Source organism: Syngnathus leptorhynchus, chromosome 15, assembly GCF_054491065.1.
Source record: "Syngnathus leptorhynchus isolate UIUO chromosome 15, UIUO_Slep, whole genome shotgun sequence".
Lineage (NCBI taxonomy): Eukaryota > Metazoa > Chordata > Actinopteri > Syngnathiformes > Syngnathidae > Syngnathus > Syngnathus leptorhynchus.
The window spans coordinates 4,461,934-4,487,468 of NC_141209.1; the positions used below are offsets into that span (position 1 = coordinate 4,461,934).

Sequence of the window (25,535 nt, forward strand, 5' to 3'; positions counted from 1 at the left end):
CTGTGGAGTGCAGTTACTTATTTTCTATTGCAAAGAAACCACAATAAACACAAATTACACCTGATCGTTAATCTATCCCAACTTTCACGTCTGCGGATCATTTTATTTATTCAACGCGAAACAATGTGGTCACGGTATGAGGAAAGAAAACACTAGATATTAAATTTTACATTTATTAAAAATGTACACAGGTATTTCATCTTCAAACACTGCAAAATGTCACACATTTTATATGAACTTAGAAGTGCTAATCAGTCACTCTTTTTAAACTTTTGTAGGATGTACATTACTAACTCAAGTAAAAGCCTCTTGCCAATATTTCTAATAGTCTGTAAAAATGTCCATAGCTCTCGAAGCGCTTATGTATGTGCACAAAAAAAAAAACCGAGATTTGCTGGGCGAGACGTGGCTTGAATTTTATGCTGATGATCTGCAAGTCTTCTGTTTGGCAAAATAAGCAACAAAAACAGCCTCACCGATTCAAGCAAATGAGTAACGGTTCCATTTAACAAAAATTCATTTTCATTAAAAAAAAAAAAAAAAAAAAAAGGTGCACTGCTAAACTTTGCTTCCCAGAAGCAGTTTACTGTTGTTGGAGTCTGTTGGGAAGAGGTGAGGCAGGCTGGCCATACAAACGGGCTTCCCCAGGACCACCACGGGTCTGAGATACTGAAGCTGCTTGATGGCCTGGTCCCCGCACCCAGCAAGGGCTTTGTCCAAGATGGACTTCAAGTTTCGGACAGATGGGAAGTCCCCAGTCATACCGCGGCATTTGTGAAGCGTGGCATGACTGCGTCTGCTTCGGGTGAACGTGATTCCCAGTTGCTTGTTTTCTTTGACCGAGCAACTGCGCCGGAAGGACTCTCGCCTTTTACAGATTAGAGTCTTTTTGTCTTTTGGTGTGGTTTCTTGGATGAACTTAAGGAAGGATGCCTCAAAGCCAACTGGCTTGTATGTGGTAATGTCAAAAGAGTGCGGCGGGGAACCGAGAGGCTGGGGGTCGATCACGTTTGATGGCTGCACGGAAAGCTCATTCTTCCGCTTGAGAGGCTGCCGTACTGGAGGCGGAGATGACTTTTCGGATATTTTACCATCTTTTGTTGCATCTTGAAGACCCTCCTCTGTAGTCAACAGCACACAACACGGTGGCGACAGATTGATAGTAAAAGGACGAAGGAGTGGTTTGATCTGTTCCAAGTTGAGTAATTCTTCCACCTTTTTGCGACCGGTCGGCACGACAGAATCGTCGGCGTGAGTGGCGGTACTCGGTTCTCCGTACAACACGTCGTCGGCGCCGACAAGGACCCTGTTTCGCTCTGCGGGCGGCAGCACTTCCTCCACGGGGAATCTCAGAGGATCTGAAAGGGGTCCGTTTCTCTCTGCGGGTGGCAGAACATCCTCCACTGGGAATCTCAGAGGATCTGAAAGAGTTCCGTTTCTCTCTTCGGGCGGCAGCACTTCCTCCACTGGGAATGTCAGAGGATCTGAAAGAGTCTCCATTTGGGTTTGTCCTTTGACCGAGTGCAGTTTTACCTGAGCATCCTGTCCCTGTGAGGTCTCCGGCTGATACTCCATTTTACAAACTCCGTTTGGGTTCTCTTTTCCCACAATGGTTGGCCGAGCCGATTTCTTTTGAATCAATTCCTCCAGCTGCTCCGCGTTGTAAAAGAGCGTGTCGGCATTATTTCGAATATACTCTTTTGGCATGTGGTGAACTGTGTTGTAGTGGCGGCTCAGGCCGCGCGAGTACTTGAGGACAGAGTCGCAGTCTTGAATCATGCACGGGTAGGTGACGGGTAAAAACCGGTCTTGACACATTTGTAAAGCTTCTTCGTGTGATCGGACAACATAACTCTGTTTCTCTTCCACCGCAGACTTCTCCCCGTCTTTGGTCACATCGTCCTCCTCGTCCGACTGGGCGGGTTGTTTGGGTTCCGGCGACACGGGGTTGGTGGGTGTTACTATGAGCTTCTTTTGGACTCCGGTAACTGACTTCTTTTGAGTGCTCTGGAGCCGTACTACCAGCGAGTCGTAGTACTCGCAGTGTCGAAACAAGGTGTGTTTTTTCAACGCCTCGTTGTGGGTGAATACTTTTGTGCAGCCATCAAACTTGCACCTGATGAGTCCCGGCATCTGCGAATGCACAATGCGGGTGTGCCGCGCCAGGCTGCTCTTGAGATGGTAGGAGGCGTTGCAGTTGACAAACTGACATTTAAACTGGGGTTTGGGTTCGTCGGAGCTCGGGTAAGGCCTTTTCCGCACATTTTCCTTTTTGACTTCGGGACCCTGTTGCACTTCTTTTTCCAGCAGGAGCTGAGAGCGTTTGTAACGGTGTGTGAACTGAAGATGGCGCACAAGGCCTACCTGGGTGGAAAAGGCGGCGGCGCAGTTTTTGGCCACGCAATGAAATGGTTTGTTGAATTTATCGAGAATGTAGCAGAGATTACTTTTAGTCACCAAGCGTTTCGTTCTGACCTGGGGCGTCACCTCGTCCTCAACGTCTCCCTTGTGTTCACTTTTATCCTCTTGAGCTTCATTTACAGCCGGAGCTGAAGAACAACTTCTTCGGTTTTGTCTATTCTCGGGTTTTTTCACTTCCTGTTCCCAACTGGGTGCTTCTATTTTCACTGTCGGGTTCAAGTTCTGTAATGTGGGGCTGGTAGGTCGCAACGATCGGAAACTAAATCTTTCCACCAAACTGGAAGAGATGCCATGCATCTGAACATAATGGTTCCTCAAGCCTTTAAGCTCTCTGTGAGTTTGCGAGCACAGATGACACTTGAAGGGTTTATACGGCCTGTCCGTGACACACATTTGTTTGGCTTCTTCGAGCGGGCGGTGGTGTAGTTTAATGTAGTGGCGCATCAAGCTATAGGTCCGTGCGGTCCTAAAGTGACACTTGGCTATCTGGCAAGTGTACGGTTTGGCGTTGGCGAGTACTTGGATGACTTTTTCTTCGGTTGGATTTCTTTGAGGCGGACACGGGGTGGCATTAAAATGAGCCATCTGTTCGGCCTCTTCAGTTGGGTAGCCGTGCACGCTGTTGTAGTGGCGGCTCAGGTGATCAATCAGTGCGGTCTTAAAGGCACACTTTACTACGGCGCATGCGTGGGGTTTAGTAGTCGCGAGCGATTGGACGGCTTTTGCTGTGAGATTTCTTTTAGGCGGCGGGGAAGATTGTTTCGAAAGCAAAACCACGGCTCGTTTTTCCATGACGTCGTGATAAAGGGATGTGTTTGTCTTTTGGGTGCACTGAGGCGGCTGACTTTGTGGGGACTTGAGGGAATTCAGATCCAGCCGACTTAGTCTCATGAGGATTTCTTTAAGGACATCATTTTTGGTACAAGTTGGTACAGCGGGAGAGGTCGTCCATTCAGGGCCATCTTCTCCAGGTGAGCACGGATCCAAGAGTTGGTCTTCGTCTTCATCGTTGTCTGACTCCATTTCAGTCTTGATCTTTTTGGACTTTGGACCCTGCTCCTTGTCATGTTTGTGCTCTTTGAATTCCAGTTTAAGGTGTTCTGGGTGGGCGTGCTTAAGATGTCTCTGGACATCTCTCGCTCGGGAGAAAGTCATACCGCACTTCTCGAACCCGCAGGTGAACTTGCATCCGTCGAAACACACAGCCACCAAGGTCAGCACTGCTTTGGGTTTAACGTTGCCAGATGGTTGACAGCAGGAGGCGGAACGACTTTCTGAGGAACTGTTCTGGTCATCTCCGACGACACCGACGTCAGCGTCATTTGGACTGCTAACAAGGGCCGCCCTTTCTAAATCAGCCTTAAAAATGGTCTCTTTCGCCATCCTCTGATCCTCAAAGTCCTCTTCAGAGAATTTAAGGTTGTGCGTCGATAGGTGCTCTAGGAATTCCCTTTTGGAAAAGTAGAATTTTTTACATATAGCGCCAGGGCAGGTGAATGCGGCATCCCTGAAATGCTGCGCCTCATGGTGATAAAGTTGTCCCAGGTCAGAGTAATTCACGTCGCAGCCCTCAAGCTCACACTGGTAGCTTATCTGATAGCCGTGGATCTGTTTATGCAACATGAGCTCATTGGAAGAACCGAAGCGGGCGCCACAACCCGTCGCCACGCACATGTACGGTTGCTCACAGTAGTGAACTTTCCGGTGTTTGTGGTGATGGTAAGCGGAGACAAAGTGGCGCCGACAGAAAGCGCACTTCTCCCGTTGCTCTCTCATCTGATGAAAATGCTTCACGTTCTCATCGCCTTTATGGTCCGACTTTAAATGGACGTACAAGTACTTGGAGTGTTTGAAAACCCTAGGACACCCTGTTCCAGGACAGAAATACTCCTCTCGGTTCTGCAGACTGAAGTGCTGGTTCATGTAATCGAACGTCACGTGCTCGTTGTCCGCGCACTTCTTCTTCTGGACGGTTTTGGCCTGTTGCACAATGTGCTGAAGCACTCCGGGATCACGGGTGGATTTGTAATATAAAATTAAAGAAGGATCAACAGTGATCTCACCAGGTTCCATTTCATCGTCTTGAATTTTGACGTTGTTGCTTAGCGTCTCCCGTTGGAGATGATGTCTCATGTGGGGTAGCAGCTCCTTTCTGCTCATAAAATTCTGCAGGCAGATGGGGCAGGGGTGTACGTCATCCACAATGTGTCTTTTGGCATGGTGGATAATTTGAATGTCAGTGAAGGACAGTGTACAAATCCGACAACACAGCTTGGCTCTTCTGGCTCCTGCTTCGCCGCCGATAATGCGAGAAGGCGTTTCCTCAGGCTGCGTGTGAAGACGACGACTTCCATTTAAACAAGGTTTGGGCTCACTTTCTTCTGTCGGCGTGTTGACTTGAAGCATGGGTAGTTTCTCACTTTTTTCCTCGTCAGCTTCCCATTCTGACTCGGGTTTCAACCCCAAAAGGGAAATACAGTGATACTTGAGGGCTTTCCAGTCCCAGAATTCCGGGTCAATGGACCAATGTGCCTTCAGCACCAGCAGGAGTTCACAGCGTAGCGAGTTGGGAATGACGCTGCTCTCCTGCTCATATTTTTGGTCTGGGCACTGGTAGAGCTCCTGGAGGCTATTTAATACCTGCTGACTGGGGCCAAGCAGAAACTCTGTAAGGTGGCAGGCCCGCAGCACTTCCAGATCATTGAGGAGGAGGCCAGACAGAACTTTACAGATACCGATTCTGCTTTCCGAGTCATCGTGTTTTGGAAGTTGTAGAGCTTTAACACACAGCTCCACCGAGGCAGCGGTGCCCACTGCCTCTGCCTGAAAAGGAATAAAAAAAAATAAAAAAAACAAGAATATTTGAACCAAATTCACAATTGCCACAGTTGAAGTCTTTCAAAATCAAACATCTTTTTAAAAATCTCACCTCTGTCTGAATTAAACGGGCCAGGTACAGCAAATGTTGCACTGTTATGGCGATGGCACCCAGCTGAAGGCACCTTTCAAGAAGAGACACAAGTGAGGGGTCCAGCTTCCTCTGAAGTTTACTCCACAGATGAATCAGCTCCCTGTGGATAGAACAATGAGTTCATTAAAGTTTAACGAGCTGTGACGGGTGTAGCGATATTACAAGATCCCCCCCTCCCCCCGAGGGTTACGGTTAGAGATTCACCAGGAGTGGTCAAGGCTGGGCTGCTGAAGTTGCTGCGTCAGGAAGGTTGTGCAAAGGATAAAGCCGGCATTCTCCTCCCCTTCCATCTCCAAGTTGCCGGTAATCTCAAGAACATCCTTGCAGTCTTGCCTGGATATCTGTCAGGGAGTAAAGGTTTTGTGTGAAGAGGGAGGTCACAAGGAGGCATTAGTGGGTAAGAATTTACCTCCATTATAGCTTCCGCGTTGGGAAGCAGCTGGCAAAGCAGAGTGACGTATGTGTGACGAAATGTAGCTTGGTTGGGGATGGCGCTGCACTCTGTGCACGCTTTCGCCAGCACCACAGCCTTGGCCACCTCGCTCATCTTCTCCAGATGCTTCACCCGCATTTCCATGAAGCCCTCACCCTCCAAGGAAATGTATGCGTCCACTACACAAGGAAGAGTAAATTTAGTAAACAGCACAATTTGATGCTAAGATTGAAGTCACTGTAGTTCGACAAATTGAGTTTTCTCTGAACCTTCTTGTTTGATGATAGGCTCTCCAGAGAGGAGGGCGGCGAGGATGGGATTGCTCCATGCACCCCCTTCGCCCGTAATCTGTAATAAAGCTTGAAGGTCTGTGCTCCCGTACTGTAACAAGGTGTCATGTGCACTCTAAAAAAAAAAAATTCCAAAGATTAAAAGACTTGGCCTTGGTATCTCAATTTTAACACTCCATTAAAAAAAAGAACAGAAAAGAAAAGAAGACTTCTTACCTGAACAGATTGGTGGAATTGATCCCATGCTTCAAAAGGGATTTCATTTTCGGGAACTGACAGAAAAAGTTCAAAACAACTTCTGCGTGACAAACAAGAAGCATGTTGGTGTAAATTCATTCAAATTGTCATAATTGCTGCAGCTTTGAAGGGAACATTTGCACTTACAGAGCGAGCCGCTTCAAAACAAGAGTCACTTTGTCCGACTCTGCGGTGAGGTGTGATCGGGCGGCGGCGAAACAGTTTATCGACAGGCAGTAGACTTCGAGAAGCGGAAGACCGTGGTCTATGGAGTTTCTGCTGCCGGCATAATGCATAAGTGCCTGGGAGAGAAAAAAATAGACACAGATGCTGGCGTGACACCGGTTTTCCCCTTAGAACAGTCAGACAGGTGGGATTTCCAAAGCTTTTCCACTTGAGGGGAAGGGGCGACGCTCGATTGATCCCACTTGACATAGTCTGGTTTGAGGGGCGACTGATTAGGCCCGAAGGGACTTGCACAGTGAGGGGAAAAATAAAATAAAAAAATATACTCATATATATACACACACACACACAGTCACGTTGTGTGTATTTACCAATCACGGTCCACCGTTTGCCACCTCTGAAAATCTACAATGGTGTAAAACTAAAGTTGATCTTAAAAATGTAAAAGTGTGCCACCTTCATCCCGCAGGCTGATGAGCTTGTTATTATGACACGACTTCCCAAAGACGCCTCAGCGCCAGACAGACTCCCTTGCAGGTTGGTTCTCCCCAGGGGAGCCTTGATTAATTCCCCATCGTCTATTTATGGCAAACCCACAAAGGGGAACCTCGAAAAAGGATCTCAGCCCAGAAGGTTTGTATGAGCATACTAATTACTACTTCCGAATAAATCTGCATGCTTGAGTTGGAAAGAGGCTTGTTTGTGCAAACTATGCCTCTGTTCTGCAGTTTATTCATGGTCCCAGCTCAGGTAGCATCATGATTTTATGACCTCCTTTTTTTTTTTTTTTAAATAATAATATAAATTGGTACTTTGTTTTGCTACAACACAGGTAAAGTGTTTTTTTTTATTTCACAATGTATCAAAACATCCTTTATGATTAATTGATCCTTGTATTTAGTTTATTATAAATGAACCCTTTAAAATTTAAAGGGTTAGGGTTAGTTCAAATGACCCCTTTAATTTGAGATTATTTGGAAAACCTTTGGACTTCCTCTTGAACAATGTTACCATTGCTATTAAAAAAAAAGAAAAATGCACAATTATGCTATGTACAGTTTCGGGATCAAAAGTCAGACAATAATATTAGATTCAAGCACACACTGGTAAATTTGTAATTCACTTTAGTAAACAAGTTAAAAATGAACTGGCTGAGCATTTAAAGCATCTGTTCAAAACAAACATCTTATTTTAGGATGTAAAAGGTCAAATTTGTCTCAACGTGCAACTGCATCACAATGAGGCGTGTGTCTGGTAACACTAAACTGATTTAAACTCATTTAACATCGTGTGACGTTCGCATCTTTTGACCTAACTGCTAGAAGCCAACTGGAATACGTTAGTACACAAACACGATTTGTAATTTTCAAAATACAAAACAGAGCATCCTGGAACCTCCTCGCCCCTCTCGAAGGAAAACAACCCAAACTGAGCTAGCGTTGTGCTAATGATTGCTATCATGGTTTCACGCACTCGTTACCTGACAAAAGTTGTCACAGTAGTCCGCGGACGACGCCACAGACAATTCCTGTTGCCTGAGGCCGTCTTCAAAAGCCCTCAGTGTGGCCAAAAGGGTTTCCATTGCAACCAGCGTGTCTTCGGCCGTGTCCAGGCCCCGTTCGTTCCATTCTCGCTCAAGATCGACAATCCTCTCCGCCATCTTCCCTCTCCTCCACGGCGCGTATGCACTAGAGCGTCACCGCCTTCTTTTCTTCTTCTTTGTGTTAATGCGGTTTCCAAATTGTTATGGTGCATTACCGCCATCTATTGACCTTTAATGGATACGTCACTCTGGCTTTTCTTTCCGACCCGGAAGTGAATGGTTGCACTCATTTGCACGTGTAAGAGGTAAGTAAACATGAAGATGTTGACGACGAGGAAAAATGACGGAAATCGATATGTTGTAAAGAATCAAGCTTATATTTGACCAATGTTGGGTCATAAAAAAAGACGGCACAACTCGACCAATAGTTTCGGAACTTGATAGATGGTGTGGATTGAGTTTTGAAGTCGCTGCACATAACGATTCATCCCCATGATCTTAAACTAAAAAAATAAAAAACAAGTACTTCGTAGTCGATTCCTTTACCTCATATATTATCTTTCAATTATTTTGCCTTTGCCTTGTTTGTCCTTACAGACCACCAGTCTTACCATGGGGAAGTCCAAACAAACGAAAAACCACAAGATGAAGAAAAACATTAATAAGATGTTGAAAACAAAGCGCAGGACCAAAGACTTGGATGAGATCCATTCAGACATGAAGCCTGAAACCGCCACCAAACTACTTAATCAGGAAGTGGACTATGATGTGACAGGATGTGCACAGCACTACTGTTTACATTGCGCGTAAGTGGACAATTATTGTTTCCTACTCAAGGCAAAGCATAACACAGTGCCTTTTTGTCTTGCAGGAGATATTTTATGGACATGAAATCTTTGAAAGACCACTTCAAGACCAAAGTCCACAAGAAACGGTAAGGCTTTGCCAGTTTTGTGTTTGTTAAAGTACGTAGTATTTGGACTCTAAGCCTGGTTTTCCTCTGCCCAGTTTGAGAGAACTTAGAGAGGAGCCATACACGCAGGCAGAGGCAGACAGAGCAGCCGGAATGGGCTCCTACATCCCCCCAAAAGTTATCGAGGTGAAGACGCAACCTGTGGAAGAAGATATGTGCTGAAAATCTCCTGATACTTGGATATATGGGTTTAAAAAAAACTCCAAAGTCAAACATGCATGACTCACTAAATTGTGTTTTTGCAGCCAGCTCTTTCATAATATTATCATTATTATGAAAGTCTTTTGTAAATATGGAGTGTGCAGACTGGCAATAAAGTCTGCGTTGTAAAGTTGATTTGACAAAAGCCTCATAAAATCTTTTCTTTGATAAATTAATTGCATATGTCACATATTTGAACATGCATTTTATGTATTTTCCAGTCCAGTAAAAAGGTAAATAAAAAGGATTTGTGTGCAAAATGGTTTGTTGATCCAAGTAAAATCTGTAATTCATTCGTAATGACAACATTTAAGAGTTAACTCAATTCATTTGAGTTTTTAAGCACTTACTGTGTTTGCTACCTATGTGGACAGCTGAGGAAAGAAGCAGAAGCTGCAAATTCCGCTCTAATATCGCTTCTGGCAGACTAACATGTAATTTAAGTTGTTTAACAGCCTCCTGGGAGGAAAAAAAATGAACCCCAGAGATGAAATAGGCGACAAGATGCTACCCCATTTAACAGTTTCCGAAAACATACGGAAATGTTCGAACACTGCAATGTCCATTTCCACAATTGTAGTTTCAAAATAAAAGCATTTGAGGATCATACAGTAGAATATACTTTTACTTTGAAGTTACAAGCGCGTAACGTCTGGGACACATTCGACGAGCAATCCTACCAAGATGTGAGGCTAATTTGCTAGCGGTTGTCTGGGAACTTCATCCCCCAGAAAGGACGTTCCTCTTCTGCACGGAGAAAGCAGCACAGCCTCCAGCTCTGCATAGAAGAAAGTCTGCGGTTGGACATTTTTTGCATGCTTTCCGACAGACATGCCTTTGTGTTAGGAGAGGATGGCGGCGGACGTGCATAAAAATACCCGCGAGGAGAAGCGTTATGACGGTCAGGAGGGTCCGCCGACTCGGGGCTCCGGCTGCTGGATCTCCGCACGGACGTCCACCCTGCTACTAGTTCTTGCCGTTCCTCTTCTGGCTTGGGGGGTCAAGTACTATCAAGATGCCCACCTTCTAAAGAGACATGTGAGTTAAAGTCATCATCCAAAAGATTAGGTTTAGACATTAATTATAGCGATTAAAACGTGTATAGACTGTATAATAAATATTAACTATGAAACCTCAAGCATTTGCATAGTCTGATTCTTTTTTTTTTTTTTTGATCACATCATGTGATTTTTGTTCTAGTTGAATGCACACTGAACTATCAACAGACGTGCATTAAATCAAATTGCAGAAAAATGCAGTTACAGTAAAATTTAAGTTGTTCAACTTGAGTTTGATAGATGGGCAAGTACTCCAAAGACACAATAAAGATACAATTTCCATATGTCTTATCACCAAAAAGCAAAAAGCTCTTTGTGACTTAATAACTGCCCCTCAACCCATTTTGGCGCTTGTCCCCGAATAGTTTGGCATACCACGACACCACGTCTGCAGTGAGTCAAGCCCATTGTTTTTTTTAATAAAAAAAAAAAAAAAAGCTGGGGTGTGTCTTTTAGTGATCCCATCTGGCACAACTCAGTGTTTGGTCTGAAATTTGCTCGCCCCTCCTCTTTGCCACCCCATTGTGCATCTTGGCAGTCAACATGTGTCTGAGACATGGCCTGACGGAATAGAGCTAATGCTGTGGCCTCCGGGCAGATCTTTTCCATTCTTTCCACTTTCTGCCAATTGTATTGTTGTAGAAGTAACCCAGTTTTGAAATCACTCTAGTATGTCTAATGAATGTGAATTTCTGCTTCCCCATTAGGAGGAGAGCGTGCGGACTCTGGGTGCAGAGGGGCTTTTTCTCTTCTCCTCTTTAGACATCAACCATGACCTCTATCTCAGTCCCGAGGAGTTCAAACCCATTGTGGAGAAACTCACAGGGGTTACACCTCCAGGAGACATTGAAGATGAGGTAATTGAAGACCCAGATGGGGAGACTTTAATACTGGAGGCCAAAATGGAGCCTCTCCACATGGACTCCATGACAAAAAGCAAAGATGGATTCCTTGGGGTAAGAGCAAAATCAGGAAAATGATCATAATTTGACATACTACATCTCTCATGACAAAACGCAGTGTAAGCAATATATGATATTAATTTAGTTATTTGTTGTAGAGTTTTTTTTTTTTAAGTGTTATTTGACATTCCAGGTCTCTCATAGCTGCCTGAGTGGTCTCCGCTCATGGAAGAGTCCAGCTGTGCCTTCCTCTTCCTTCTTCGCCAGCCAATTCAAGGTCTTCCTCCCGCCAAAGAACAAGCAGGAGGTAGGAGACACGTGGTGGGTAATCCCCAGCGAGCTCAACATCTTCACCGGCTACCTGCCCAACAACCGCTACCACCCTCCCACACCGAAGGGCAAAGAGGTATCTTCTAAAAATTGATTCTATTCACTAAAAGTCCAGATGAAGATGACATGTTGTGCTCTTGCTCCCACTGCAGGTTTTCATTCACTCACTGCTGACCATGTTTCACCCCCGACCTTTCATCAAGTCTCGTTTTGCACCTCAAGGCACCGTCGCGTGCATCCGTGCCCGTAACGACTTTTATTACGACATCGTATTTAGGTGAGTAGAACCACACGATGATATCATGTTTTGAAAAGTCAAACTCAAGTTCTATTTTAATTAATTATAGTAATTGAAGTGCAATTCTGAAATACAGCCATTCATAATAATATGTCATTATAAAAAGCGTGTGGGAGTGTTTTTTTTTAAAAAAAACACCACTTCTCCAAATCCCATACAGGATTCACGCAGAATTCCAGCTAAACGAAGTCCCCAACTTTCCTTTCTGGTTCACGCCGGGCCAATTCACAGGCAACGTGGTCCTCTCCAAAGACGCCTCGCACGTGCGCCACTTTCACCTCTACGTCCCCAGTGACAAGTAAATCCCCGCTTATGATGACATAACTCATCACGGCAAAGTGACACATTGTCTTTCCCGACTTTTGCAGGTCTCTAAATGTGGACATGGAGTGGCTTTATGGTGCAAGTGAGAGCAGTAACATGGAGGTGGACATCGGGTTCCTACCAAAGGTAAAAGCTTCTCAGTGTCTAGTTTCTAGTACAGCTATCTTTATGTCTCACCGTGTTCCACAGCTGGAGTTGCAGTCCGCCGGGCCATCCATTCCCTCCATCATCACAGACAAGGAGGGCAACGTCATCGACAGCCGAGCTAGCAGCGCCGAGCCGATTCAGTTCATCTTTGAGGATATCGACTGGAGCGCTGAAATTGATCGGAAACAAGCCGCCAGTCGCCTCGAGGTCACTCTGTATCCCTTCAAGAAGGTAAAAGGTGAAGTCATTGCGGTGTTGCGCAACATGTTGCTTCATTGCTTCACCGTACGATAGGTTTCCTACCTGCCTTTTTCGGAGGTCTTCCAGCGAGCCGAGGTAGAAAAAAAGTTGGTACATTCTATTCTGCTTTGGGGAGCGCTAGACGACCAGTCCTGCTGAGGTGAGACGATCACGTTTAAATTCCACAAACACATTAAGGCCATTAGATGTCCACAAACTAGTTCACGCCTTTTGTAGGTTCTGGGCGGACTCTCCGGGAGACTGTCCTGGAAAGTTCGCCCGTTCTGGCTTTGCTTAACCAAAGCTTTGTGAGCAGCTGGTCTCTAGTCAAAGAGCTGGAGAACATGCGGGTGAGAACTGCTTCAGAGAGGAAACTATTTGTATATTAAGAAGCTAATTTACTATCATTTGTCTCATATTTCTGTTCCTCTGCTTCAGGCTGATGAGGGGAGCTCCGCACTGAGCGAAAAGGCTCGCTTGCATCTCGACAAGTACACCTTCCCCGTGGAGATGATGGTCGCCCTGCCGAATGGAACCGTTGTAAATAAGATCCAGACTTGAACGCAATCACCGAATTAACCTCGTGAAACTTAAGTGCTCTCTTTTCAAGGTCCATCACATCAATGCAAACTTTTTCCTGGACCAGACATCCATGAAGCCTGATGAAGGCGAGGAGCAGGAGGGAACCACTTTCAGCTTCTCCGGGGAGTTTGAAGACCCCTCCACTTCCACTTACATCAGTTTCCTGAGGGAGGGGCTGGAGAGGGCTAAGGAGTACCTGGAACAGTAGTGTGTATGTTTAAGTGTGTGTGTCCGAATAAGAGCAGTTTTTGTGTCAAATTTCCAAATGAATCTAAGTTTGACCATTTTGGGAGTTGTGTAGTGGAAGTGAAGCCTCCAGGGGCCTTTCAGCAGTTTGTGACGGTGTTGCCTAAAAGCTCTTCAGGGGCTGGGCAGAACCTGATGATAGTTGCTGATGAAGCGTTCCGGATGCTCACTCCCTCTCCCACCATGAGTTTGTGGAGCATAAAATGAAGAGTTCAGTCAAGGTTGAAATATTTGGTAGCTTTTTGTGAGAGCTCAGTGCAATGCAAATTAAAAGACACTAACAAGAACAGTTTGAGCATATTTGATGACATTTATGAAGATGTGTTTTTGTGACGTTCAATTTTTTTGTCTGTATATCAGGTGCTTTTTTTTTTGGTTTGCCAAAGGGGAGATACACAAAACCAAAGAATTTATTTATAGCAGTTGACTCGCAGCTTTTTGCAAATCAATCCGACAAGCTGCCTAACTCCCAAGGAACCAATTTGGTGAAAGGCAAAGCGACACAGTTGATGTCCTCGACAGACCAAATTATTGATCTTATTTCCTGTTATTAAAAAAAAAAAAAAAAAAAAAAAGATTCTAATGTGTTACTGATTTCAATTTGTCTCATTTTGTTTGACCCTGAACAGAAAATTTGCCAAGGTCTTGCTAATTCTCACAAATGAGAAGTTGGAATTTAACAGGAAAACACTGATTCTGTAACTTCAAGACTTTTTGTACAAAACAAAATAAAGTTGTTGTTTTTTTTTGTTTTGTTTTTTTTTACAAATAAAGTGTCATCTGTTAACACTCCATGCACATTAACTTAGTCCAATTCTACACCATTGCAAATGCAAAAAATATTTACCTTCCAGTCACTTAAGTGATCATAATTAACTTTGTATAAAGCAACATTCAAAATTAGCCTGGAATACACAAAACTGCGACGAATGCTCTGCATTAATAATATCTTTATTTTATTCAGCCTACTGATGACATCCCGTCAAGAAGGGAGCATTAGCATACGTAATACGCATGATTATGAATATTGTTCACGTGTCTTTTCCTAAACTAATGTGACAAAATAAACCATGACCGATTCACAAAGTGCAAAGTCTCTTGAAAGCGTACCCTCGGGAATGAGTCATCCATTAAAACGTCCTTTCCGGCAGCTGGCGCTCTAAAGTCCCGCTGGTCCAAATCCGTTTTGACCGTGTGAATCAATCCTGACCTGATACCATGAAATGACAGCCGGGTTCAAACTGTGTGACGCCTCAGCCGAATGTCCACACCTCCAGCTCCATGACGCGAAAGTCGTCCGTTTCCGAGAGACAGCAATTATTAAAGGTGTAACAGGGGCTGCTGCGGCCCAGGTAGAGATTCTCGTCCAACCACAGACCAAAGTGACCGCTGTGAAGCAGGGAAGAAAAAAAAAAAAAGATGGATGAAAATATATATTAGGTTCCCCGCCAAAATCCATCACTATAAACTTTACCTTCCTCCACCAATGGCGAATGAATCCAAGTCTCCTTTAATGAAAAAGGAATTCTCCCCAGTCCATCTGAAGCACTGTGGTAAATAAAGTGTGTACAATTACTCACAGTGAAAGTTTGCAATTAGCAACTTGGGCTCATAAAGCTAATGACCTTGAATCGAGGATGTAACATGAAGAGAAAAGTTTCTCCCGTGCCGTAAAACGCGTCGCTGAGCCTCAACGGGTGCGAGAGGAAAGCCCCGAATACCTGTGGAAGGAAAAGGAAAGGTTGTAGTAGATAAGCGAGAGTCGTAGCGGTAAAGCGGAAACGTCACCTCCTCCAGGGCGTCTTTAATGACGACGAGAGCGGGTGAGTCTGTTGCACTCATTTTGCGGTAAAGTGACTTGAGGCTGGCGCCGTGGCGAGACGTGCTGTACGCCAGCTGCCAGGCGTGGCCCACCGTTTTCGGGGGCAGCTCCTTGCACAGCTGGGGAAAAGATGCCGATATATAAAGTATCGAGTAAAAAAATCGTGTCAAATGAGAGAATACTGTCGTGTAATGGCCAAGTGTCCCAATACTTTTGTCTCCACCTGTGGTTCACTGACCTCTCTAACATGCGAGGCTTCTAAAATGTGGCTGTTCTCCACAATGGCGTTAAGTCCTTCCGGCTCCCTGTCCATGAGTTGTCCCGTCTTGTCCCCGTTGTCCTCCATCAACACCATCTGCAAAGACAACACAACTCAATTCTATTTCCTCCATTTGTTGCGTCTCGAAAAACAAACCACTCACCTCCCAGTCATCTCCTGAGCTGTGCTGCTTCTGTGACACTCCCTCCTCCTTTTCATCCTCTAGCAGGACAAACTCCTCTTCATTATGATCCGCCTCCCCGTCCTCTTCTCCCCCGCCCTTGAGCAGACACAAGTCGGGTCGACGGCGCTTGAGAAAGGCGTGCAGCTCGTCGGAGCTAAACGGGAGAACAGAAAACGGTTATTCGGGACAGCTCGGGTGCACAAATAGGTCAGCAGCTGTGTCAACAAGTTGCCAAACAAGAGGTTGAATAGACAACCTGAGCGGCAACTCAATATATCTAATATTTGACAGGCGAGTTAGCAATACCTCTCTTGCGAAAGGGCGATCCAAGCTTCCCGTCTGGCAGCTGCCGTTTCAGTCATTCCAAATTGAAATCCTCCGGCCCGCTTTTTCTTTCCTGACTGAACCCGCAGTCGTATAAACATGACGCACTTGGGATTTTCTGATGAGGGCTTTCCGGGAACTGGAGATTTCAAAAGGGAATTTATTGAGATGACACGACTGCATTCAACAGAGCAGAGTGTTAAGTACCTGCAGTCTGACTCAACACAGAAGCGGATCGGGCCTCATCCGTCGTCTTCGCGTGACTTGAAACTTCCGGAGCGCCGCAGCAGAAAGTGGCGGCCACACCGAGGGCTCCTCCGGAAGCTTCCGACGTTTCCGATGGGCTCTTATCAAGATGCTCCTCAGATACTTTTTTGCTGTCACGTTCTGCAGAGGCCTCCTCTTTGAGACTCAAAGTGGAGATATCTGCAGGTGCCGGAAGTGAAACCGACTCCCTCTTCTGATCCTGACTTTTGGAATTTTTCAGTCTGTGGAAAAGTTGTTTCCCTTTTCTCCTACGAAAAAAAAAAAAAAACAACCCTTCAGATTAGACTGATTTTTTTAAAATCCTAGATGAATTTGATTATTTTCACCTCTGCTGGGAGTAGTGAAAGTGAACATGTGAGATATCAGAGAAGAAGGAGACGGACGACAGCTGGTCCACAGAGCATGACAGGAGGTACTCCTCGCATCCGTGCTCTTTCACCAGTGGGTGCGTTTTGCACGGGTCAAAGAAGAGTTTATTCGTCGTCACCAGGAGGATACCCGAAACCACACCCTGACGAAGCCAAGGTAGAAAATATAGTCATATATTAAAAAGAAAACAATTTCTGCATTTGGATTTACCTTGCGGTCAGTGATGTGGCGGCAGAACAATTTGAGATAAGGCGTGGCATCTGGACCTTCCCCCTGACAGCACTCGGGCGGGAGAGCCAAAAGGCAGAGCTGTCCGTCAGGCATCGGAACCGCCTCCACATCCTGTTGTCAATGACATAAAATGCCTGTTGACTATACACACAGCATAGTTGCCCTGTTTTGTTAACTTGCATTGTGCTTATACTGAGAAAAAAAAAAAAAAAACAATCATGTTACATGTCACATGTTCTTTAAATATAGAGTTAGCTAATGCTTACGGGACTTTTATGCTATCCAAACAACATGCTCCCATGGTTTTGCTGACAGTGGGAAAAGAAAATGTTAAATTGACTACTGATAGCAAAAGAAAAAAAAAATACTTACAGTAATTTATTAAATGAAAAAAAAAATTAACACCTGAAGTTGTTTTTGCCATAAATATTTCAGCCAACATCATATTTGCTAAAATAAGAAATATCTTGTTTAGTGCATCCTCTGGAGCACGCGAGATAAAATACAAAAAGAGATGCCTTGAAGAAATGAAATATGTATACTGAACAAATTATCTATTGATAGACATTTTAAAGGGCCTTTAATCAACTTCCAATTATTAAGGGTGTCAAAGATTAATTACACCCTCTCCTTATAAAATATAAATAAAATCAATAAATAACATGAACTAAAAATTTCCCATCAAAAACCAAGACAATTTGAGTTACCAGTAGTTTGTCATATTCTGCTTCAGGCGAGGGCGACTGAGCTGGAGCAGCGAGTCGCTCAGCGAAATCGGGATCCATCTTCGGCGACGTCTTTTCCTCGCAACCGTCCGGGTCGGCCGTCGCGGTGCTCTTCTCTTCCTCGGCTTGCTGTTGCTGCTTCACAACGGAGGCCATGTTAAGAGTGACATAGCCCGGCAACTGTGAAGTACTTCCTCTTTCTGCCTGCATTGCCCCCTCCTTTTCTGTGTTTGTAGTCATAGCAAGAGCTCCACATGACACCGTTTAAGACATTAAAGTCACCGTAAAGAACGTGCATACATACCTTGAACACATCAGTATTCCATTGTATTTTTGATCATACATCTTTATATAACTCCCTGTCACAAAATGCTTCACAAAAACGCTTTCGGCATCCATCGTGTGTACTGTTTTTGCATGTCGACTCCGGGCAGTGACAATAATAACAACAAGTGAGCTTGCATCATGTGACGAGTGCTGACTCTTACCTCCATGCGGACAAGGACGGCGGACAAAGGTGCTGATTGTGACCGAGGAGGAGGAGCTGTGTCACCGCTGCTGAAGCGGGATGAGATGTTGAACACTGACTCATCCTGTTGGGAGGATTAGAAACAACAAAAACCACAGGACATTAAATTAGGTACACTTAAATAGTTAGTTTGGGAGATTTTTTTTTTTTTTTTCTGGAAAAATATAGCATGTTAAAGGGAAAAAACTATTTAGGGTAAAACAGAATTAGATAACTGTTGAGTCATCGCAAATTGACCCGATGCTGTTTTTAGAAGACACAACGACTAGTTTAATTATCCCCGTGGAAGAGCTGAGCTAATGAATGTAATAAAAGAAAAAAATACCTTTGAGTAAACATGAAAAAATGCAGTCCTGCTTTTGTATTTGCTGTAGAGGCTCTCAAACACTTTCAGTCTACCCATGACGACCGAAACACTCGTCTATGAACTGAACCTTGGACACTCTTCTTTTCATATACTTTATCACTTTCCCAGCCATAAACGTTTACATAATAGATATGACATTTTCCAGTATTTCCTTTTTTGAACTATTGGACTGACCGTGCTGCTTTTGACTTCACGTGACATTTGCTCTTGCTTCACTGCCGTGTTGGAGTCGCATGAGGTCCCTGTGGAGACACCAAAAAGTCACACATAACACACACACACACACACACACACACACACACACACACACACACACACACACACACACACACACACATTAATTTGAGATCACATGACAATAGAATGGAATCAAGTCGGACAGTGATTTTCAAAGTCTGGTGTGAGTACCGGCTCACTCTAATGATACTTAAGATAATCAAGTATTGAATTTTATTTGGTATAATTATCTTTTATTTCGGCACAAAAATGGATAATTAACTGACTTGCAAAAAATGGTGTCTTCTACTGACAGCAACACATTCAGGGTACCTTGCAGGTAATACTGCCGTAGTATCGGGTTTCGAATGTGCGGGATGTGGTCTAAAGGTTGGCCAGCGGCAGTTTGGTATTGATGATGCTGGTGGCTGGCTGAAGGTTCCTGCAAGCTTTGGGCCTGAGGTTGGGTATCCCAAGGCCGCTTGGCGAAATGCGGAGGCTGAGAGACCCCCGCGGGCAATTTGGAACCCAGCCTGAAGAATGAATGGAAAGGATAGTTGTACTGAACGCAGCTAAAAACATTCTTGCTCATAGCATAATCTGACACAACACATTCTTTGTCCCGGCCTTCTCCTCACATCAAGAAATGAATGAAAGGCTGTATTGTGGCAGGTTTAAACCTGAAAGGCAAAAGTGAGCCAAACGCATCACGTGGCTTGCTTTTATTTCTATGCAGCACGCCGTAATCCTAACCTGCTCTTCACATTGCCAAAGTAGCTGGTCCGGCTCTTGTCCCTCTGCGGCTTGTGCTCCATGCCGATGTCTATCCTTCTCACAGACTGAGCCATCCTTTTTGTCTTTTTAGTCTGATGCTGGCTGTGGTCCCGCTGTAGAAGGAGGAGGGGGGCTCAACTGGCATCCTTCCTCCTCCTCTTATTGCCCATGACTGGCTTGGCTTTTTCGCTCCCACTTTACAGCATCTGCAGTTCACAAGAAAAGGCGGCAACATAACTGTGGTGCAGAAGGGGGGTGGGGGGGTCAGGTTGCATACATGGATGCCTTTTTGCAGACGCAGGAAAGTGATCTTAGTGGACTAATGGCGCCATCTTGCCAATTCAATTAGCATGTCCAAACAATTGGGAGGATGTATACAGGAGGTGAAATAAACTCCAGTCCTGTTGGTCATGATTTTATTCCTGTTTCTTGGATGGGTTAAGTCTTTTTTTATTTTATTTCATTGCACCCTGTTGTAAAATAAAAATGAAGATACACTGATGATGAAAATCATTAACTCTTTTCTGCAAATACTGAATCTTTGGAAGAAATGCCCCTCCACTAGAGGGCAGTAGGCACAATTAACCTGTATATCCACCTGTTGTCATTCATCAAACAGTGTAAAGCTTTTTCTGCATTCAAAGTAGGTGCATTTGTTTAGAAGTGTGCTGTGAGGTTTTCCCGATTCAAAATATGAGCAGTAGAACATAACAAAATGGGAAACACTGCTCTAAATGTCTATGCTGCGTGCAGACATACATTTAATTATTTAAATCACAGCACAGGAATGCATCATTCCAAAGGCCCGCAGCCTTTTTTTTTTTTATTGTGGGAGGTGATTTGATTTGTTTGATCAGCGGAGCGTCCTTTGACAACACACACCCAAGTAAATCAGCGTGCTTTCAGGAAGTGCTGACGAGTTTGCTCTAATCGCCGCAGGGGAAGTGCAAAACTATACGCGGCGTTTGACAGGCAGCAATGGATCGGAAGCATAACAACAAAGCAACTTCCCAATGGATGAAGCACGCAAAAGCTGTCACATACCGGTCACTCGCTGAGGGATGCCGAAAGCCCCAGTCCTCAAGATGCGGTGTTATGATAACGTCGCATACAAAACAGTACTGCAATCATGGTCCGCCCACTAGCTATTAAAACCAGTTTTCGCCCTTTAACTTCCTGCAAAAGCGGAAATTTGTTTGAGGGAACGCTCTTATATAATCAGAGATGACAAATAAGCGACTCGGCAACTTTTTCTACTACAGTGTTTAATACAGTGTGTAAGCTTCTCTTTTAGCTGTTGCAAACACAACGTTATACTTTCGAATTTAAATTGCTGTTAAATTTGCTTGAAGTTAAACATAATCTTTGATTGAAAAGTGTTCGGCGCCACCGCTAGAGGCGCCATGATACAAAATCTTCTCAATTCCATCACCGGAATTTGAACACTGGCTTCCGCCAATGGACATCACAACAGTGAAAGACGAAAAGGAGAAACTTCGCCTCGGATATAATCTACCACTTCGAACCTCACATATTTCATTTGCCGTAAGTTTTGATGGCGTGTTTTTAGTTTTTATCTTTGAATTCAAACGCAGCGCCTGGGAAACCGATGGTATACTTGAGGATCATCGTCTGCTACCGAAGCTAATAAACGGCCTATTGTATTTGATACCGTTAGCCGCCGGTGCTAATAATCCAATGACGCTGTCTGCACTCACGCACTTCGGCATCCTTTTATTTAAATCATCAAAAGAGAAAAATCGGAACCGTGCATAAACGGTGACATCATGATGAGAAGATATAGTAACCCCCCCCCCCCATTGAATTAACCAGGTAAATTTGACGTCATAACAAAGTGGAGAGGTGATTTATTTTTTGTCCCCAATTTAAATGTGCTACCTGGTGTTACCCGAAAAAGTTAGTAATTGCCTATAGATGCCACAAGATAGTGGCAAAACACTGCATATGTTTAAAGGGAAACCCTTTAAGTCACTTCAACGTCGGTCCTTGACACCAAAATGCCACCAGATGGCGCCATTAGAATACTGTCACTGCACAAAACAGCACAAGAGTCTTGGTGAATGACGGGGAATTAATTGATTGCAAAAGAAAATCTACCAAGCGTCAAATTGACAAATTCTGATACTATACAAATAATTAAAATTCGTCCCTTTTAAAGTAGAATGACTCTTTTTTTTCATTTCACATAATCCAGTTTAAATCAGTCTAATCACATCATATGCACCAATTGTGTTAATTTACAACGAAGCAAATCTGATCCCTAATTTAGTTGTTTATTCGTCTAAAGTTAGTTGATGATGTCTTCTGTCTCTCCGATTGTGTCTCCCCAACAGATGCTCCTGACTAATCTCCAATTTACATCCCGAGAGTTGTCAGATTAACGCAGCATCTGTTCATTGAACTGCTCAGTCTTGAGCCACTAAGAGCACCAAAGCATCGGTGCGCCTCATCAAGCTGAGCCGTCACCATGGAAACCCAAACAGTAAGACAGCACTTTGTTTTAAACACCGCATCAATTAGCACTGCCATGTTCATTTTTTGCCAGCGGAAACATCCTGTAATCTAGATGTGCAGAGATGCAGTCTTTGCCTTTTTTTGTTGTTGCAGGACGTTATTCCTATTTGGCAAAACAAGCCTCATGGATCTACTCGCAGTGTGGTGAGGAGAATAGGCTCCACTCTTCCACTCAAACCCCCACAAAGGGCATGTTTCCAGGTACTGCCCCCTCATTTTTTAAAAACTCTCTTTATGTAATATAAAATGAATTAATTTAACTCGTAAACATCAGGAACTACCTGGTCTTCCCTCTCTTCGCCCTACGGATGGTCCCATGGTTCCAACCCTGGCAGATATTGCCTGGATCGTTGCAGATGAAGAGGAGACATATGCCAGAGTGCGGTAAAGACGAATAGAGGAATTTATCTGATTTATGAAAGTGGAAACATTTAAATTGGTTCAATTTGATGCTTCTTAGAAGCTTACCCTGTGAGGTTCTTTTTTTATTTTTTCTTCCAGGAGTGACAGTCGGCCTCTCAAACACGAATGGAGGCCCACGCCGCTCCTGGTGCTCCACAGGAACTCTTCGGTGCCCAACTTCCGACGGGAGGGCAAGCGGATGGAGGGCCTGAGGAAACCTGGGGTGACTGCGCTCAACCGCACCACCGCTCTGCAGGATGAGCTGAGCAAACTTCGAGCACAGATTGCAAAGATTGTGGCTGAGGACACTGGTAAGTTCGTTATAGTTAAAGCCCCCCCCCAAAAAAGACATTTAATTATATAATTAATTCCAGGCTCCAACCCGTTGACCCCTGACCTGCTCTCACCTGACGACACCACCATGAGCTTTTCCATGGCGCCCTTCGAGACCGCCCCCTACCAGCCGGCGGCCACAGTAGCCGCCTCCTTCGTCATTAGCGACGTCACAGAGGAAGACGAGGAGGAAGAGGAAGACGACGAAAAGGATATGGTGTCGGTGGTGTCGGAGCTGGTCCCCGATCCCCTGCCGCCGGTTTCCATGACGGCGTCAGCCACCTTTGACCTGGACAGGCCCAGCATGGACTACCGCGAGGCGGAGGAGGACACGGTGTCGTTGTCCAAGTCCACCAGCTTTGCAGACGTGATGGACATCCTGAAGGACATGAACCGTATGAAGATGAGTAAAGACAGGTACAAATTGTTTGAAATGTCACTATTTTATTTTTTTTTAAATATTCCTTCAAAAAATTTTTCTTTCTTAAATCAACGTCAGATTTAACAGAGGCTGCACGTCCCTGAGAGAGGAGGATTCGGCTTCTCTGATCTCCGAAGCACTAAGGAAAAAATTTGTCCTGAAGGAAGAAGACAGCGTTGCCGGCAAGCATAATTAGTTGACCCTGGCTTGCCGCTGCTCCATGTAAGTCGCAATGCCTTTTTATCCACATGATATTACGACGCTAGTATGGTCCTACGTCTTGAACATTTTTTATCTCCCTGCTTGTTTTCAGGTCTTCTCCCGTGGTTTGCAGCCTCGCTCCTCAGACCTCAATGCAGTAGCTGCCTGCTTGCTGCCTGTTAGTCAACAAATCTCTTAAAGTCCAATTTTTGCTCCAGGTTTCAGAACAATAACTCAACAGACTGTTTCAACTGAGGAGTGACCAGTGACCCAATAAGGAGCACTTTTTAGCCCATCCAAAAGGAGGGTTTTTAATTGGGATTTTTTTTTTCCACTTTCTATATCCTACTTGAATAGGTTTGTGAGTACACTCAACAAATTTAAAGTCAATGTACACGTTGAGTTTAAATAGCTAAAACAGGAGGGCGGGAGGACCTATATGTGTTTTCTCATAACTTTGTACAGGAGATGAGTGGTGATTATAAATATTCCTGGTGACGCCTTACCGTCTGTTGCCTGTTAAAATGCCTGATTTTATTTACCCCACCCCTGTTTGTGCCACAACTTTTTATTATCCCATTCCTTATTGCCTAACAATTTTTGTTAACATTTGTTGAGTGTGCTATTCCCCCCCCCCTTCACCAAATTACCAAAAATGTGTTGGAATGACCCCACCACCACCAAAAAAAGGCTTGCTGTCATGCCACTTTTATTTAACCTTGCATTCTTTTCTCTTCTCTTCTATCACTATTAAATGAAGACATTTCATCGTCACCTGACAAGTTAAATGATACCTCGGTTTCTCACCATTGAGCCTCTTTGTTGGGTTGAACACAATTCTAGTTTGCTAGAATATGCATGTTTTTTTTTATGTATTGATTTGTAAATAAAAATGAGCAAATGTTTTGAAACTAATATCGTTTGGTCTTTGACTAGCAGCATCATGTCTAAGGGGAAAACTTCAACATGTCAGCCAAATAAATGTACGTCAGGACCTATTTTCCTAGTGCAGTTTAAAATGTTACCACAAGAGGGCAGTTGAGCTCATCTAAACGTCTGAAAAAGAAATGAGCTCCATTAATGTAATTAATAACCCTAATCAAACATTATTATCATACACTCTGGCCCATTCCCTCCTTCTTTTTTTTTCAAAAATGAAGCTGCTCCTAAGTGAGCCAGTCTATTTTTCTGAGAGAGTCTTTGGCCTAGTTCAGTTCACCTCCACCTTGAACAGCCATCTGAATGTAGGTCCTGATAAATGTCTGGGGGGATGCGTAAATGAGACTGACTCATAATTAGTCTCTGTTAAATATAGAGCTGTTTAAAAAAACAAAACAATTTTGCTACTTTTTTGTGTTACCCATAAGTCATGATTGTGTTTTCCTGCTATATATAATCGTTTTTTTTCCTCCGCCTATTTCAGTGGACCCTTTTGTGTCAGAATATATTTTTTTCTCTACTCCACCAGCCTGTTTGTTAGCTGCTGTACTTCATTTTTAGGAGAAAATTTTGTTTTTTACTGATTGATGAACCTGCCAAAATATGTTGAACAGTGCTGTGGTGAGCATTCATCATTCTGAATTACAGCTGTGCTGAAACCAAACTAGGGTAAGAACAAGCATTCTAGCAGCTGTTGTTTGCAGAGCGCAGGTGTTGTCACAGTTAATAGTCTTTAACATGTCGCATCCTCCCAGCGAGTGACGGGAAATAGCTTGGCTCTTGGGTCACATTTCCAAACTTTGCCTTTTTTTATCCCCCCCCAATCAAAAACGTGAGTCTAAAAACTGCCAAATGAAAAAGAAACCCAAAGTGCTATCCTGTGAGTATTAAATGAAAATGGGAAATGGCTTCAACTTGTGTTTCTTTTTATTTCCCAATGCCAGATTGTGACTCACTCCCATTTCCAGGCTGAGTAAGCTTCCACTTAGGAAAAAGGAAATACCAGAGCAGAATGCTCCGATGATCCCATGAGTTCTTCAATGTGCAGCTTGTGAGTTGATCAAGTGATAACATGATCATCTGCCTCTGTGTAGGCTAAAAAAAGAGCTATTTTGCCAAGGAACTGCCCCCCCTCCCTTTTTTTTTTGCTCCATTTGATTGATCTTATCACTGTCTCTTAGCAACTGCCATAAGTTGACGCAGAGCGGATGACAAAGGTCTGGAGGAAGACAGGCGTTGTGCCCTCTTACCCCCT

At 44.2% G+C, this 25,535-nt stretch overlaps 5 protein-coding genes across 7 annotated transcripts; 3 read left to right on the top strand and 2 right to left on the bottom strand.

Annotated features, from left to right (window-relative positions):
• Window positions 1–94: 94 nt before the first annotated feature.
• On the bottom strand, window positions 95–8,457 carry rlf (RLF zinc finger). The gene is made up of 8 exons (XM_085932047.1): window positions 8,019–8,457; window positions 6,500–6,654; window positions 6,332–6,413; window positions 6,095–6,230; window positions 5,802–6,004; window positions 5,597–5,733; window positions 5,351–5,492; window positions 95–5,244 (listed from the first exon to the last, which is right to left on the bottom strand). Exons 1-8 carry the CDS (start codon window positions 8,196–8,198, stop codon window positions 559–561), a joined length of 5,721 nt encoding a protein of 1,906 aa, XP_085788173.1. The 5' UTR covers window positions 8,199–8,457; the 3' UTR covers window positions 95–558.
• Window positions 8,275–9,532, top strand: znf593 (zinc finger protein 593). Of its 2 annotated transcripts, none has more exons than XM_085932049.1 (4): window positions 8,275–8,386; window positions 8,679–8,887; window positions 8,953–9,015; window positions 9,090–9,532. In XM_085932049.1, the coding sequence occupies exons 2-4, from the start codon at window positions 8,694–8,696 to the stop codon at window positions 9,214–9,216; spliced, it is 384 nt and encodes a 127-aa protein (XP_085788175.1). In that variant the 5' UTR covers window positions 8,275–8,386; window positions 8,679–8,693; the 3' UTR covers window positions 9,217–9,532. The 2 variants fall into 2 exon arrangements, with proteins under 2 accessions (XP_085788175.1, XP_085788174.1); XM_085932048.1 differs by lacking the exon at window positions 8,275–8,386 and adding an exon at window positions 8,397–8,528.
• Window positions 9,533–9,951: 419 nt separating this feature from the next.
• On the top strand, window positions 9,952–14,134 carry selenon (selenoprotein N). The gene is made up of 11 exons (XM_085932246.1): window positions 9,952–10,293; window positions 11,021–11,269; window positions 11,409–11,621; window positions 11,698–11,822; window positions 12,004–12,141; window positions 12,212–12,293; window positions 12,357–12,545; window positions 12,609–12,714; window positions 12,792–12,904; window positions 12,993–13,094; window positions 13,165–14,134. Exons 1-11 carry the CDS (start codon window positions 10,108–10,110, stop codon window positions 13,342–13,344), a joined length of 1,683 nt encoding a protein of 560 aa, XP_085788372.1. The 5' UTR covers window positions 9,952–10,107; the 3' UTR covers window positions 13,345–14,134.
• LOC147045227 (oxidation resistance protein 1A) lies at window positions 13,936–20,628 on the bottom strand. Of its 2 annotated transcripts, none has more exons than XM_085932245.1 (16): window positions 20,494–20,628; window positions 19,429–19,655; window positions 19,009–19,208; window positions 18,634–18,701; window positions 18,052–18,156; window positions 17,546–17,698; window positions 16,818–16,949; window positions 16,565–16,749; window positions 16,179–16,486; window positions 15,954–16,110; window positions 15,627–15,801; window positions 15,443–15,559; window positions 15,171–15,323; window positions 15,008–15,103; window positions 14,857–14,930; window positions 13,936–14,771 (listed from the first exon to the last, which is right to left on the bottom strand). In XM_085932245.1, exons 2-16 carry the CDS (start codon window positions 19,521–19,523, stop codon window positions 14,636–14,638), a joined length of 2,154 nt encoding a protein of 717 aa, XP_085788371.1. In that variant the 5' UTR covers window positions 19,524–19,655; window positions 20,494–20,628; the 3' UTR covers window positions 13,936–14,635. The 2 variants fall into 2 exon arrangements, with proteins under 2 accessions (XP_085788371.1, XP_085788369.1); XM_085932243.1 differs by having other exon boundaries at window positions 17,546–17,701.
• A 125-nt stretch (window positions 20,629–20,753) lies between these two features.
• mtfr1l (mitochondrial fission regulator 1-like) lies at window positions 20,754–24,256 on the top strand. The gene is made up of 8 exons (XM_085932767.1): window positions 20,754–20,994; window positions 21,804–21,952; window positions 22,078–22,185; window positions 22,259–22,368; window positions 22,486–22,697; window positions 22,761–23,136; window positions 23,219–23,362; window positions 23,454–24,256. Exons 2-7 carry the CDS (start codon window positions 21,938–21,940, stop codon window positions 23,334–23,336), a joined length of 939 nt encoding a protein of 312 aa, XP_085788893.1. The 5' UTR covers window positions 20,754–20,994; window positions 21,804–21,937; the 3' UTR covers window positions 23,337–23,362; window positions 23,454–24,256.
• The last annotated feature ends 1,279 nt before the right edge of the window (window positions 24,257–25,535 follow it).